The sequence below is a fragment of the Hoplias malabaricus genome, chromosome Y, assembly GCF_029633855.1.
Source record: "Hoplias malabaricus isolate fHopMal1 chromosome Y, fHopMal1.hap1, whole genome shotgun sequence".
Lineage (NCBI taxonomy): Eukaryota > Metazoa > Chordata > Actinopteri > Characiformes > Erythrinidae > Hoplias > Hoplias malabaricus.
The window spans coordinates 28,874,791-28,890,170 of record NC_089820.1 but is presented as its reverse complement, the minus strand read 5'-3'; the positions used below and the strand labels follow the sequence as shown (position 1 = coordinate 28,890,170).

General features: G+C 45.0%; 1 protein-coding gene across 1 annotated transcript in view; it reads left to right on the top strand.

Annotated features, from left to right (window-relative positions):
• The window catches only part of LOC136678746 (transmembrane protein 132C-like), a 282,915-nt gene that overhangs the window by 177,984 nt on the left and 89,551 nt on the right, over positions 1 to 15,380 (top strand). Inside the window, exon 5 of the mRNA XM_066656872.1 lies at positions 3,885 to 4,062. Within this exon, the coding sequence (XP_066512969.1) occupies positions 3,885 to 4,062 (178 nt within the window). The remainder of the gene's footprint in view (positions 1 to 3,884; positions 4,063 to 15,380) is intronic.

Below are 15,380 nucleotides of genomic sequence, written 5' to 3'. Positions count from 1 at the left end.
AGACAGTCACCCGGAGGAAACCCACGCAGACACAAGGAGAACACACCACACTCCTCACAGACAGTCACCCGGATGAAACCCACGCAGACACAGAGACAACACACCACACTCCTCACAGACAGTCACCCAGAGGAAACCCACACAGACACAGGGAGAACACACCACACTCCTCACAGACAGTCACCCGGAGCAGGACCCAAACCCACAACCTCCAGGACCCTGGAGCTGTGACAGAGACACTACCTGCTGTGAAAAACAGACAAAGCCAAATTTAATTAAACAAGAAAATTTCTTCTGTGAAGATGCTTTGTGAAAACATCAGTTGTAAAAAAATATCTATATGAATTAATTTTGATGGATTGAAATCACTGATTGACAAAACAAAACTGAACAAAATAAACAAATCTAAAGAAACAAACACACAGCCGAGTCTAGAGTTTTCAGACAGTTCATTTGTGAAGCATTTATTTCAGAATCTCTGGAATATTTCTCAGTTATTATTCCTGGATTATTCCATGTTCAGTGTTATTCCCAGATTATTCCTCAATGCGCTGAGTCATTTTTTCTGAATCAGTTGTGAATTTGTTCTCTGTCTTTTGAAGCAAATCATTTCCCTTTGTTCTTCTTTGTCTAATTTACCACAAAACAACTAATCCTCTTATTCATGCCTAAAGTGTGTGGGTCTGCAGGGTGGCTGATGATGGGCGGATCGCTGTCTGAATCTGAATGAATGATGTCAGACACTGATCCTTTTGAGAGCAACATTACATCAGTCACTGGGTGAGAGACAGAGCATCAACAAGAGACAGAGAGAGAGAGAGAGAGAGAGAGAGAGAGAGAGAGAGAGAGAGAGAGAGAATGAGGCAGAGAAAGACAGAGAGAGAGAGAGAGAGAGTAAAAGAGAGAGAGAGGGAGAGAGATACACTGAGAGAGAGACAGAGACAGAAAGAGATAGATAGAAACAGACACACAGACAGAGAGAGAGTGGGATGACAGACAGAGAGATAGTGGGATGACAGACAGAGAGAGAGAGAGAGAGAGAGAGAGAGGGAGATACACTGAGAGAGAGACAGAGACAGAAAGAGATAGATAGAGAGAGGAGTAAAAGAAAGAGTGAGAGAAAAAGACAGACAGAAAGAAACAGACACACAGACAGAGAGAGGGGGATGACAGACAGAGAGAGAGATTGACGGACTGTTCTGAAGGTTCTCCATCAGTTCCTCAGTGTGCTGCAGTAATAGACGCTCCATTACAGCTCAGAGTCTGTTCGTCTTACTCACTGTCACTTCAAATAAAAGTCTGTATTGACCGCTCTGTCCACGCTGTCCACTCTATGGACGTTTAGGTCGAATGCGTAGCCAAGATTTAAAGAAACAATTTATGTCTCCAAAATGTAGGGCACAATAAATATATTTACATGATTATTTATGAGATTTAAACTGTTTTCATAAATGTTAATCAAGTTCTGTAATTCCTCATTAATATCTCTGTAGTTCCACATTAATATCTCTGTAGTTCCACATTAATATCTCTGTAGTTACACATTAATATCTCTGTAGTTCCACATTAATATATCTGTAGTACCACATTAATATCTCTGTGGTTCCACATTAATATCTCTGTAGTTCCACCTTAATATCTCTGTAGTTACACAGTAATATATCTGTAGTTCCACCTTAATATCTCTGTAGTACCACATTAATATCTCTGTGGTTCCACATTAATATCTCTGTAGTTACACATTAATATATCTGTAGTTCCACATTAATATCTCTGTAGTTCCACTTTAATATCGCTGTAGTTCCACCATACTATCTATGTAGTTAGACCTTAAGATCTCTGTAATTCCACCTTAAGATCTCTGTAGTTCCATCTTAATATCTCTGTAGTTCCACATTAATATTTCTGTAGTTCCACCTTAATGTCTCTGTAGTTAGTCCTTAAGATCTCTGTAATTCCACCTTAAGATCTCTGTAGTTCCACCTTAATATCACTGTAGTTCCATCATAAGACCTCTGTAATTCCACATTAAGATCTTTGTAGTTCCACCTTAAGACCTCTGTAATTCCACATTAAGATCTTTGTAGTTCCACCTTAATATCTCTGTAGTACCACATTAATATCTCTGTAGTTCCACATTAATATTTCTCTAGTTCCACTTTAATGTCTCTGTAGTTAGGCCTTAAGATCACTGTAATTCCACCTTAAGATCTCTGTAGTTCCACCTTCATATCTCTGTATTATTTCTACCTTAAGTTCTCAGTAATTCCACATTAACATCTCAGTACTGTCCTCTTTAACATTGGAGTGGTTCCACCTTAATATCTCAGTCATGTCTCCTTAACAACTTTTCACGTATGTAACATCTCAGTAGTGTCTCCTTGATGACAGACTGTAGCTTGTGTCTCCTGCTGCTCAGATCTGTCTCCTGGGTGAAGGAGTCCAGGAATGTCCCCTATGTCTCATCTGGAGTTTGGACGGATGTCTCAGTGGTGTTTCACTCTGTCTGCCGTACTCCATCATTTCTCACACAGTTGCTCCTGAAGAGTTTCGGGAGGATCACTGTTAAGTCTCCTGAGACATTAGTGTGAAACTGTTGAGAAATAACCTCCACTGTGGGCAGTACTTTTAAACCAACATTTAAAGACAAGGGAAACAATGCCTCCACACTTTAGTCCTGCAGTGTGAAGAACTAATTTGCCCCCATCCCTCTTTTCTCCATCCCTCTGTCCCTCTGTCCCTCTGTCCTCTGTCCCCCGTCCCTCCCTCCTCTCCTCTGCGGAGATGCGAGATGCATCCGGGGCGCTGTCTGTTTGTTTATTGATTCATTTACTACACACTGGAAAAATTCATTTTGAGCGAGAGAAAGGTCAGTGAGCGCTCGTCCATCACTCGCCGCCTTTTACTAAAAAACAATAGAGCTGGGGTGAAATTCGGCCTCCACACTGACGAGATCAAAGGTCACAGTGTGTGTGTGTGTGTGTGTGAGTGAGTGAGTCTTTTAAATATTTGTCCCACAACCAGGAAAAATATTGTCCCCCTCTCCCCCTGTTCCTCAGCGCTCAGGACCCCCACAGAGCAGGTGTGATGTGGTGGTGGATCATTCTCTGTGCTGCAGTGACACTGACGTGGTGGTGGTGTGTTAGTGTTTGTTGTGCTGGTGTAGAGTGGATCAGACACAGCAGTGCTGCTGGAGTTTTTAAACCCCTCAGTGTCTGGACTGAGAACAGTCCACCGACCAAAAACATCCAGCCGACAGCGTCCTGTGTCACTGATGAAGGACTAGAGGACGAGCAACACACACTGTGCAGCGACAGATGAGCTACTGTCTCTGAATTTACATCTACAAGGTGGACCAACGAGGGAGGAGTGTCTCACAGAGTGGACAGAGAGTGGACACGGTTTAAAAACTCCAGCAGCACTGCTGTGTCTGATCCACTCTACACCAGCACAACACACACTAACACACCACCACCACGTCAGTGTCACTGCAGCGCTGAGAATGATCCACCACCACATCACACCTGCTCTGTGGGGGTCCTGAGCGCTGAAGAACAGGGGGAGAGGGGGACAATATTTTTCCTGGTTGTGGGACAAATATTTAAAAGACTCACTCACACACACACAGGGGGGAAGAGGTGGGGTAACAAAGTATGCAGAAAACTACAGAGTGCTACAGTGTAGTCAGTAGAAATATGGAGGTAGTTATCATATTCTCTCTCTCTCTCTCTCTCTCTCTCTGTCTCTCTCTCTCGCTCTCTCTTTCTCTCTCTCTCTCTCTCTCTCTCTTTCTCTCTCTCTCTCTCTCTCTCTCTCTCTCTCTCTCTCTTTCTCTCGCTCTCTCTTTCTCTCTTTCTCTTGCTCTCCCTCTCTCTTTCTCTCAGGGCGGAGGCATATGAGCTGATGGTGGTGGAGTTCGAGGTGGATAACTTCATCACACTGCAGGTTTCTCAGGCCGTTCGCTGGAGGGTGGAGTACCCGTCGACCGGGGAGACAGAAGAGGCCATCAGTGTCGTCTTCATCAGCCAGAGAGACGTCCTGGGCATCGTCCCTCTCGCAGAGGTGGGAGACAGCTCTCTTATGGCACTTTTACACTGCATGGCCCCTACTCTACTTGACTTTCCTGCTGTGAATCAGGTCCTGGTTCTGGAAGCGGGTTCTTGTTTAGTGGCTGTTCTCTCGTGGTTCAGAGCGAGTCGAGTAGGGACTAAACCGTGGCGTGTAAACCTTGCAGAGCGCTGATTGTCCAGAGAGAGTCGTCACTCTACGCCACGCAACGCAGACGCGTTGCAGACGACCAGCAGACGACAACGTTTGTTTTTATCCGACTCACGACCGCAGCTCGTAAAATGACGCCGTGGTCTTTTGAAGAGGTTCAAACGCTCCTTGGATCGGTGGCCGACGAAAGAATCCAGCGAGAGCTGGACGCTGCAACAAGGAAGGAACAAACTCTACTGATCTGTCTGAACTGATGACGGAGCTGTGTTCAGTCCCAAACAACAACAACACGCCGATACACCATGAGTAAACACCGCTTAACGTTACCACCGCTGTTGTTGTGGTTTCCAAAGACCACTGTTCCCCTTAGAGACGGGGTTAGAGATGACACCGGGTACATTTCAGGGGGGAGCTGTGGGAGTGGAAAACCAACCAGGGACCAATCAGAGAGTAGAGTCCAGTAGAGTTGGGACCATGCAGTCAAAAGGCCACTGACCACACCGTCCAGTCCCAGTTTTGTTTTATGAACAAACTCACAGTGCACAATTTAAAAAAAAATAATTTTCATAGGAACATAAACACACACACACACCTTACCGTGTGCCCTTTATAGTTCATTCCAGCCTCGTTGTATCTCACATGATCGGATCGATCAATAAAGTCGATCAGCTGGATCAGCAGTGTTCAATTATTGGGATTTTCTCCGGTTGGACGCTGGGTGACCACCACAGAACTAAACACACAAATCCTGCTGTTTCACTGGAGCTAAAACACGTGTGTGTGTGTGTGTGTGTGTGTGTGTCTGTCTGTCTGTGTCTGGTCAGAGGGTTAAGCCCCTCAGACGGATTTTTGTCACACAGTCAGTATGAGTTCAGATTAACAACAGTGTGTGTGTGTGTGTGTGTGTGTGTGTTTCTATCCTGCCTGAGGTCGTTATGCATGCCACGTTAAATGAACAAGCTTAAAGCCACTGTCACATCTTTAATTTTTCACATGGAAGACCACACACACACACACACACACACACACACACACACACACACATTCAACAGAATTGGATCCTGGATGCTGCAGCTGCCGTCCACCATTGATTTCTTTGCTTTGGGTTAAGACTAATGGCATGTGAATTAGTGCACGCACACACACACACACGCTCTCTCTCTTTGAGTGTTTATATGTAATTACAGTGTAAGTAACAGTGTAACTCAAAGTTTAATCAATGACTGAATGGAGAGTAATTACTGGTTTGTAACGTGGGAATTCACTCAGTACTCGACCTGATTACATTTTACTTACATCTCACACAGTGGCTACAGACTAACACTAACACACTGTGGGACTTGAACACACACATGTAACTGAGGTGTGATCCCGACTGGGCATTTTAAAGACAGGTGTTTCTGTGCAGCGCGTTCACAGCTTCTCTCAGACACTCTTCTCCTGAGAAACATACAGATCTGCTTCAGAGTCGAGTTCAGAAAACACCTCCTCACCAGGAGAAGCAGGATCAGAGTCTGAATCTTGCTGCACTGAGACACCACTGGATACTGGAGTCACTACTGAGCTCTAAAGAGAAACACACTGTAAACAGAAGTGCGTTTCAGAGCTGAGTCCTGGAAACACACACAGTTCTAATGAAATAAGGGTCAGTGGACATTCAAACCCTGCGTGAGACGTGGAGACGAGTCTTCAGTTAAATTCGAGACCGTGAGGACCATGTTCATACAGTGAGAGTCAGCAAGAAACAGTCAGAGACAGTGAGAGACAATCAGAGACTCTGCTGTTTGGACAATGAGAAACAGTGAGAGACAGTGAGGGACAGTGATGGACTCAGGGGTTTGGGCAATGAGAAACAGTGAGGGACATTGAGAAACAGTGAGAGATAGAGAGAAACAGTGAGAAACTGAGAAATTCTGCTGTTTGGACAGAAGGAGGCAGCGAGAGACAGTAAGGGACAGTGAGATATCTGCTGTTTGAACATTGAGAGACATTGAGAAACATTGAGGGACAAGGTAAAACACTGAGAACCAGTGAGGGACAATGAGAAACAGTGAGAGACAGTAAGAGACAATGAGGGACAGTGATAGACTCCACGTTTTGGACAGTGAGGGACAGTGTTTAACAGTGAGGGACAATGAGAAACTGTGAGAGACAGAGAGAAACAGTGAGGGACAATGAGAGACAGTGAGAAACTGAGAGAGAGTGAAAATGTCCACAAATGAGTTTGTGTGTGTCACACACAGTTGAAATGTGCAGTGTAATTAAATTAAATGGGAGTGTGAGTTCACCCAATGCCAAGTGTAGACTAGAGAAGCTCTGACCGCCATCAGACACTCACAGCAATGTTCCAGCAAGGTTTTCTAGAACCTTCAGAAATAGACTCCTTTTTAATGATCGGCGGGGTCCACGTCTCTAAAACTAATCTGGGATTTAAAGTGTTAAAAGCTGCTGATTCCTAGGCTTCCTAGTATAGGAATACACACCCAGTCTCACACTAACACACACCTACCGATCTTATATTACTGAATAACTCCCAATCCACAGTGTAATATGTCAGACATTTATAACAGTATATTATATTTCAACATATTCCATTTTCATATCCATCTCTGATCCTCAGCACTCAGAGGGGAGTGTGTGTGAAACACTTACAGCAGCAAAAACACCTCAGACATCTGCGCTTTTCCACTTTACTGCACCTGAGTGGAAACCTGGACCTCGTAAGGATAGAAATACACACACACTGTGTCTCTATTACACACACACATCATTACTTTCCTTTTCCTGTTTTATTTTTCCAATTGAGTGGAAATTTGAGCCTCATGAGGATTTTTTTATTTTCCTCTCTTACACTTCCAGTTTTCTGCACCTCAGAGAAAATTTGGGCCTCATAATATAGCAATACAAACACGAGCACACACTCATTAACTCTCTAACACACATTACTTTTCTTTTCCACTCTTGCACCACAAATAGGATCTCAAGCAGCTCCAGCCCACCCTCATTGCACACACACACACACACACACACACCCTGCTGTGACCTTCAGAAAGGTCAGCTGTGTGTGTCCAGCATGGGGTGGGATCTCTCAGCTCTCAGAGAGCACCCCCTACTGAGCGACAAATCTCCAGCAGAGTCTGTGTGTGTGGGTTGTGATACTGTGTGATACACTCCGTCATCTTATAGCGCCCCCCACTGAGCGCTGATAGCACTGAGGAATGGGAAGAGGGAGTGGGTGGGTCAATTAAGGCCAGGGCACATTCAACAAAACACCATTTAGCACCTTTCAAAGAGACATTAAAGTGTAAATCTGGAGTCCACCAACCCACACACTGTGAAACAAGACCCCAGTCAGTTTTCTGTTATCTGCCTGAGTCAGAAACACAGGATAAAACGAGTCGCTCTGATTCTGCTCCGCTTCTGACGTCAAGTGCAGAGACTTTAGAATGGCTCCACCCCCTCGTCTGAGTCTGTCCAATCACAGCACTGGACACGCCCCCTCGTCTGAGTCTGTCCAATCACAGCGCTGGACCCGTGTTTATGTGAGAGCGCAAAGACGAGGTTAAACTCAGAAAAACAGACACAACGAGCGCGGAGAAATAAGAGCACTGAGTAAAAACGGAGAAGAAAGAGAACAGAGTGAAAACGGCTAAAAACCAGAGCTTCTGCTCCTCGCTCCTCACTGCTGTGCGCTCGGGGTCGGGGTGAACAGCGAGCGGCTCATTATCATTTAAAGGAACAGGTGCTGAAAGGCGTTCTGAACAGGGCTGTTTACACAGGGGGAGAACACTGCTGTGGGGTTTGGACCAAAGCAGGTCACAGACGTTTCATTAAGAAACAGAACTGTGGAGAAGAGGGGGAATATGGCACCTTAGATGTAGCCCTGTAACTTTCAGAGCATCTCCTGCCGATGCTGAGCTCTTGGAGTGTTTTCTTTCAGTGGAGTAGTGGGGGAAAGGCGAGAGACAGGGAGTAAATTGGCTCTGATGTGTGTTAGGTGTCTCCATCATCTCTGACACACACACACACACAAACACAAACACACACATTAACACCCAATCATAAGTGGTCTGAAGATGAAAGAGCCAATCAGCAGGTGTGTTAGCTTTCATGTCCGGCCTTTTTCAGGGCTGTGGTAATGACCGGCGCTTGTTAGAGAGGACCACACGCTCCAAGAGTGCCGAGTGGTTTCAGGCCTCAGAAGTCAGCGCTTGAGCCACGTTCCTCAGACATTTTGGGTGCATTTGTGTTGCGTTTTTGTGTGTAATATTATATCTGCGCGTGTGTGTGTGTGTGGAGCTTTTTATTCCGAGTTCCTCCAGAGCTGTGGATTATTTGCTGTAATTCAGCCTCGTGTTTGTGTGTGGAGCTGCTATTTGCCACGAGGAGGATGGGAGAGATGCTCTGAAATTGGATCTGAAAGGGTGTGTGTGTTTGTGTGTGTGTGTGTGTGTGTGTGTGTGTGTGGCGGCAGCTTTATGGCTGGAGTAAAATGCTGTTACTCAGCTGTGGGCTTGTTATAGAGGTTTTAGCCAAAACACTCACACACACACTCCCTGAGTACATTTGATGCCTTAAAGTTTGTGGACACCCTTTCTAACTTGAAGCTGGTCTAATCCTAACACTCAGCTCCTTTAATCTCATCAGAAAAGCATTTAGAAAGAGTGGAGGAGTACTCCATCATATCCCGAGGTTAATGAGGTTTTTGCTGGTAGCAGGTCCAGACAAAAGATTGCCCGATTCATTAAGTTACCTTTAAACTCTTCATAATATCAGTTATGAACACTAACAACTGTGTGGGCTGGATACTGTTGGTGGGGCAGCTGTTCTCAGAACAGTACACAGTCTAAAATTCCAGTAGCTCTGCTGTGACTGATCCACTCAGTGAGGGTATTGTGTTTTAATTGAGGAGCCACTCCGTTCTCTGTTATTTTCATCTCATCCTGTACAAATCCATCATAGACATCACTGACGTCCTGTGGACATTAGCTTAGATCCCCTCAGAAGACTAATCCCTTCTGAATAGGGCTTTAGTTTAGTGAACAATAGGACTCTCTCTCTCTCTCTCTCTCTCTCTCTCTCCCTCTCTCTCTCTCTCTCTCTCTCTCTCTCTCTCTGAGCTGGGTGTTTATCTCGGCACTGAACTGAAGAACTAAACTGAGTTTGAGGACGTCTCGGCCGATCTCTGACACGGCGCCACTCTGAACGTCTGTCTACAGATCCCCTCTTCATTCATCCTTCTCTCTCTCTCTCTCTCTCTCTCTCTTGACCCTGTGTCTGCCCTCTCTACCCTCTTACTTTCTTTTCCCTCTCTGTTCATAATCTCCCTCTTTCTCATACCCCTCACTCTCTTTCTCCTTCCCTTTCCTCTTTATCCCTCGCATTTGTTTACACTGCTACTCTTTCACTCTCTCTGTCTGTATCCCTCCCCTTCCTCTCTCTCTCTCTCTCAAACTCTCAATTTCTCCTTCTTTTATCACTTTCATTCCCATTTCTGCTCATCTTTGACACTCTCCCTCTCTCTACTGTCACTGTCTGTTTGCATCTCTCCTCTTCCTCTTCTTCGCTTTTTCCCTCTCCATCTCTGCGTCACTTTTTCTTTCTTTCTTTCTTTCCCCTTTTTCTACATCTGCCCATTTACTCCCCCCCCCCCCTCTCTCTCTCTCTCTCACTTCTCTCGTGTGTGTGTGTGTGTGTGTGTGTGTTTGTGTGTGTGTGTGTGTGTGTGTTTTCCCGGTGGAGTCTCAGGCTGCTCCCTGTGTCTGAACAGTAATTAATTCTTAATTGGAACACTTGTTTATCTTTGTTGTTTGAAGATTCGGATGAGGCGCTGAATTACCCAGCGGGCCGTGCAGCGAGGAGGGGGCGGGGCTTTTCCGCTGCAGCGTTTAACGCAGGTCTGGAGCGTGTTTGTTTATATTACTGAGAGAGAGAGAGAGAGAGGGAGAGGGAGAGAGGGAGGGGGAGGAAGATGCTAAACAGCCGCTGCATTTACAGTGGAGATGCAGGAAAATACAAACACGTTGCGATTGTGAGCCATAATCACAGCTTCCGTTCCCACTTCCATGCTTCCCGCTCTTCCGCCTCCGCCGTCCTTCCCTTTCCGGCATTTTTCTCCACCTTTTATCACGAGTTCTCGCCTGGAGGAAAGTTTCTGGACACTTCTCTGGCCACTTCTTATGGGGTTTGTCTCTCGTACACTACACTTATAGCTTCTGTACATTTGGGACAGGAATACAGACATTGAAACATTTTCTGTGAGGATTTGATGGTAGACAAGTTAACATTATAGTGCTTTCCACTAAATGGTACCTTTACTAGTCAACTCCACTGAACTCTACTGTACTCCACTGAACTCTATTGAACTCTACTGAACTCTACTGTACTCTGCTGAACTCCACTGAACTCTACTGTACTCTACTAAACTCTACTGAATTCTACTGTACTCCACTGAACTCTATTGAACTCTACTGAACTCTACTGTACTCTACTAAACTCTACTGAACTCTACTGTACTCCACTGAACTCTACTGTACTCCACTGAACTCTACTGAACTCCACTGCACTCCACTGAACTCTACTGAACTCTACTGCACTCCACTGAACTCTACTGTACTCTACTAAACTCTACTGAACTCTACTGTACTCCACTGAACTCTATTGAACTCTACTGAACTCTACTGTACTCTACTAAACTCTACTGAACTCTACTGTACTCCACTGAACTCTACTGTACTCCACTGCACTCCACTGAACTCTACTGAACTCCACTGCACTCCACTGAACTCTACAGAACTCTACACTGAACTCTACAGAACTCTACTGTACTCTACTGAACTCTACTGTACTCTACTAAACTCTACTGAAGTCTACTGTATTTCGCTGTACTCCACTGAACTCTACTGGACTCTACTTAACTCCACTGAACTCTACTGTACTCCACTGAACTCCACTGAACTCTACTGTACTCCACTGAACTCTACTGAACTCTACTGATCTCTACTGAACTCCACTGAACTCCACTGAACTCTTCTGAACTCTACTGAACTCCACTGAACTCTACTGTACTCCACTGATATCTACTGAACTCCACTGATCTCTACTGAACTCTACTGATCTCTACTGAACTCCACTGAACTCTTCTGAACTCTACTGAACTCCACTGAACTCTACTGATCTCTACTGAACTCCACTGAACTCTTCTGATCTCTACTGAACTCCACTGAACTCCACTGAACTCTTCTGAACTCTACTGAACTCCACTGAACTCTACTGTACTCCACTGGTATCTACTGAACTCCACTGATCTCTACTGGACTCTACTGAACTCTACTGTACTCCACTGAACTCTTCTGAACTCTACTGAACTATTTTGAACTCTACTGTACTCTACTGAACTCACTGAACTCTACTGTACTCCACTGAACTTTTCTGAACTCTACTGAACTCTACTGAACTATTTTGAACTCTACTGTACTCTACTGTACTCCGCTGTACTCCACTGAACTCTACTGTACTCCACCGAACTCTGCTGAACTCTACTGTACTCAACTGTACTCAACTGTACTCCACTGAACTCTACTGTACTCCACTGAAGTCTATTGAACTCTACTGAACTCTACTGTACGCTACTGAACTATACTGAACTCTACTGTACTTTACTGAAATTTACTGAACTCTACTGCATTCCACTGAACTGTACTGAACTCTACTGTACTCCACTGAAGTCTATTGAACTCTACTGAACTCTACTGTACTCCACTAAACTCTACTGTACTCTACTGAACTCCACTGAACTCTACTGTACTCCACCGAACTCTGCTGAACTCTACTGTACTCAACTGTACTCCATTGTAATCCACTGAACTCTACTGTACTCCACTGAAGTCTATTGAACTCTACTGAACTCTACTGTACTCTACTGAACTATACTGAACTCTACTGAACTCTACTGTACTCCACTGAAGTCTATTGAACTCTACTGAACTCTACTGTACTCCACTGACTATACTGAACTCTACTGTACTCTACTGAAATTTACTGAACTCTACTGCATTCCACTGAACTGTACTGGACTCTACTAGACTCTACTAAACTTTGCTGGACTCCACTAAACTCTACTGGACTCTACTAGACACTACTGAACTTTACTGGACTCCACTGAACTTTACTGCACTCCACTGGACTCTACTAAACTTTACTGGACTTTACTGGACTCTACTGAACTTTACTGGACTCTACTGAACTTTACTGGACTCCACTGAACTCTACTGCACTCTACTGACTCTACTGAACTCTATTGCACTCTACTGAACTTTATTGGACTCAATTGGACTCCACTGAACTAATGGTCTCTACTGAACTCTACAGGACTCTACTCTCTGATTGGTCCCTGGTTGGTTTTCTACTCCCACAGCTCCCCCTTGAAATGTATCTGGTGTTCATCTCTAACCCCGTCTCTAAGGGGAACAGTGGGCTTTGGAAACCACAACAACGGCGGTGGTAACGTTAAGCGGTGTTTACTCATGGTGTATTGGCGTGTTGTTGTTGTTTGGACTGAACACAGCTCCGTTCATCAGTTCAGACAGATCAGTAGAGTTTGTTCCTTCCTTGTTGCAGTGTCCAGCTCTCGCTGGATTCTTTTGTCGGCCACCGATCCAAGGAGCGTTTGAACCTCTTCAAAAGACTACGGTGTCATTTTACGAGCTGCCGTCATGAGTCGGATAAAAACAAACGTGATCTCTGCTGCAGCTGGAGATTTTGGGGATCCTCTGCCAGGGCCAAATTCACCTGATGGAGAAGCAGAAGAGCTGAGGAGAGTTGAATCATGTAGAACTGGGGGGGAAGATGACTTCTGCTGTTAGTTCTGTACCATACGAGAAAACTGACCGCAGTGAAAGTATTTTAAGTATTTTTCTGTTATCATTCTCCTCTTCACTATTTAATTTTTATCTCTCTTTCTCTCTCTCCCATTTGTTACTTTCCTCCTCTGCTTTCTTCAATTTCTTCTTCCTATTTCCTTCTGTTCCTCTGCTTATATATATTTTCTCTCCCATTTGTTGTCTTCTCTCTCTCTCTCTCTCTCTCTCTCTCTCTCATTTTTCTTTCCTTCTCTCTCCTCCCCCTCTCTGTCTCTTTCTGTCTCCCACATCTCTCTCTCCCTCCTGCTCCCTCTCTCTCTCATTACCTCTTTCTATCTCTGTTTCTCTCATTCTTTCTGTCTCCTTCCTTAGGCTTCTCTCTCTCTCTCACTCTCTCTGTGCTCTTCTCTCATTTCCTCTCCTCTTCCTCGTCTCTGCCGCTTCCTCTCATTCCTCCTCCCTCATTAGCTCCCACAGAGAGAGGGATAGAGAAAGAGAGGGATGAGTGTGAGTGTGCTCTATATTTATCAGTTCTGTGGAGGATGTGCGTAATAATGTCGCGTGATGAATGGATGTTTCCCGCGGGTCAGAAAACGAGAAGAAAACAGAGACACTGCTGAAAAAGTCCCTGTGCTCGTACAGTTACAGCCAATCAGACACTAGCTCCTGATTTAGAACCCGCCTACTGACTCCTCCCATAATGTCCAGTTACAGCCAATCAGACATTAGCTCCTGATTTAGGACCGCCCACAGACTCTTCCCATAACATCCAGTTACAGCCAATCAGACACTAGCTCCTGATTTATGACCCGCCCACAGACTCCTCCCATAACGTCCAGTTACAGCCAATCAGACATTAGCTCCTGATTTAGGACCCGCCCACTGACTCCTCCCATAATGTCCAGTTACAGCCAATCAGACATTAGCTCCTGATTTAGGACCGCCCACAGGCTCCTCCCATAATGTCCAGTTACAGCCAATCAGACACTAGCTCCTGATTTAGGACCCGCCCACAGACTCCTCCCATAACGTCCAGTTACAGCCAATCAGACATTAGCTCCTGATTTAGGACCCACCCACTGACTCCTCCCATAATGCTCAGCTGTTTCTTAAATATAACCGATACAGATTGATCCACACAAACCTTTCTGTGTTAATGAAGTACAGTGGGGATACAGCAGTGGGAACCAGCAGCGCCCCCTACAGTTTAGTTCCGCTGTGAGTTCTGTCTCCCCCTGCTGGAGAAACGGGTGGGGATGGTGGGTTTAGTGAGGGATGTTGATTGGTGTACAGAAATTATAATCACTGACCACAGACTATGAGATCTGAATTCACTCATAGAGAGAGAGAGAGAGAGAGAGAGAGAGAGAGAGAGAGAATGAAGAATAAAGAAACAGAGAGAATAAATAAAGAGACAGAGTGAGAGGAGGATGATGGTGTGCAGACGGATGGATAGAGAGGAGAAGAGAGGAGCGGCGGGGCATTCATCTCTCGCTGGAAACTCAAGGCTTCAGTGTCCGACTGCTTTCTGACTCCGGAATGATTCACTTTCATTAGGAACGCCTCCCTCTGTGCCGCTCGCTCCTAATGGAAACCATGGCACACATAAACAACTCATACACACACACACACACACATCGCCTCCCGATCCAAACCCACCCTCCCAGTTCAGGTTGTATGACATGAGGTGCTGCACAGACCCAATGCCAAGAGTCGGCCAGAGGACTGTGGAACAGTGGAACAGTGTTCTCTGGAGAGATGGATCTGCATCCCGTTCTTCTGGGATGAGCTGGAGCACAGAACTAATCACCAATACCAGCTCCACACCTCACTGATGTTTACGTGAAGGCTGAATGCCATCAGACCCTCACAGCGATCTCCTAACATCAAGTGTAATACCTTTCTAGAAGATGTTCAAGTAAAGTGCAGAAGAATAACGAGCTGTACTGAGTGCAATGTGTGTGTGTTTGTGTGTACAAGGCATATATAACATTGTGGGGACCTGTTTACACACTCACACTGTGGGGACTTGTCTGCTATCATCTGGTCCCCACAAGGTAATCATTACATTTTCAGATGGGCACAAGTTTTTAACCTATGGAAAGTTAACGGTAAATAAATGTGGGAGCGTAAATGATTAAGTGCTTTGAGTCATTGGGCTACAATGTTTTTTTAAATGATTAATTGAAGTGTAAGGAGTGTTAATTATTTACCATTTGAAATATTCACAGTTTATCTACAGTAATGTTTAAGAGCTCATTTATTTTATTTGAACAATGACTAGGTTTCTTTCTTTTGTTT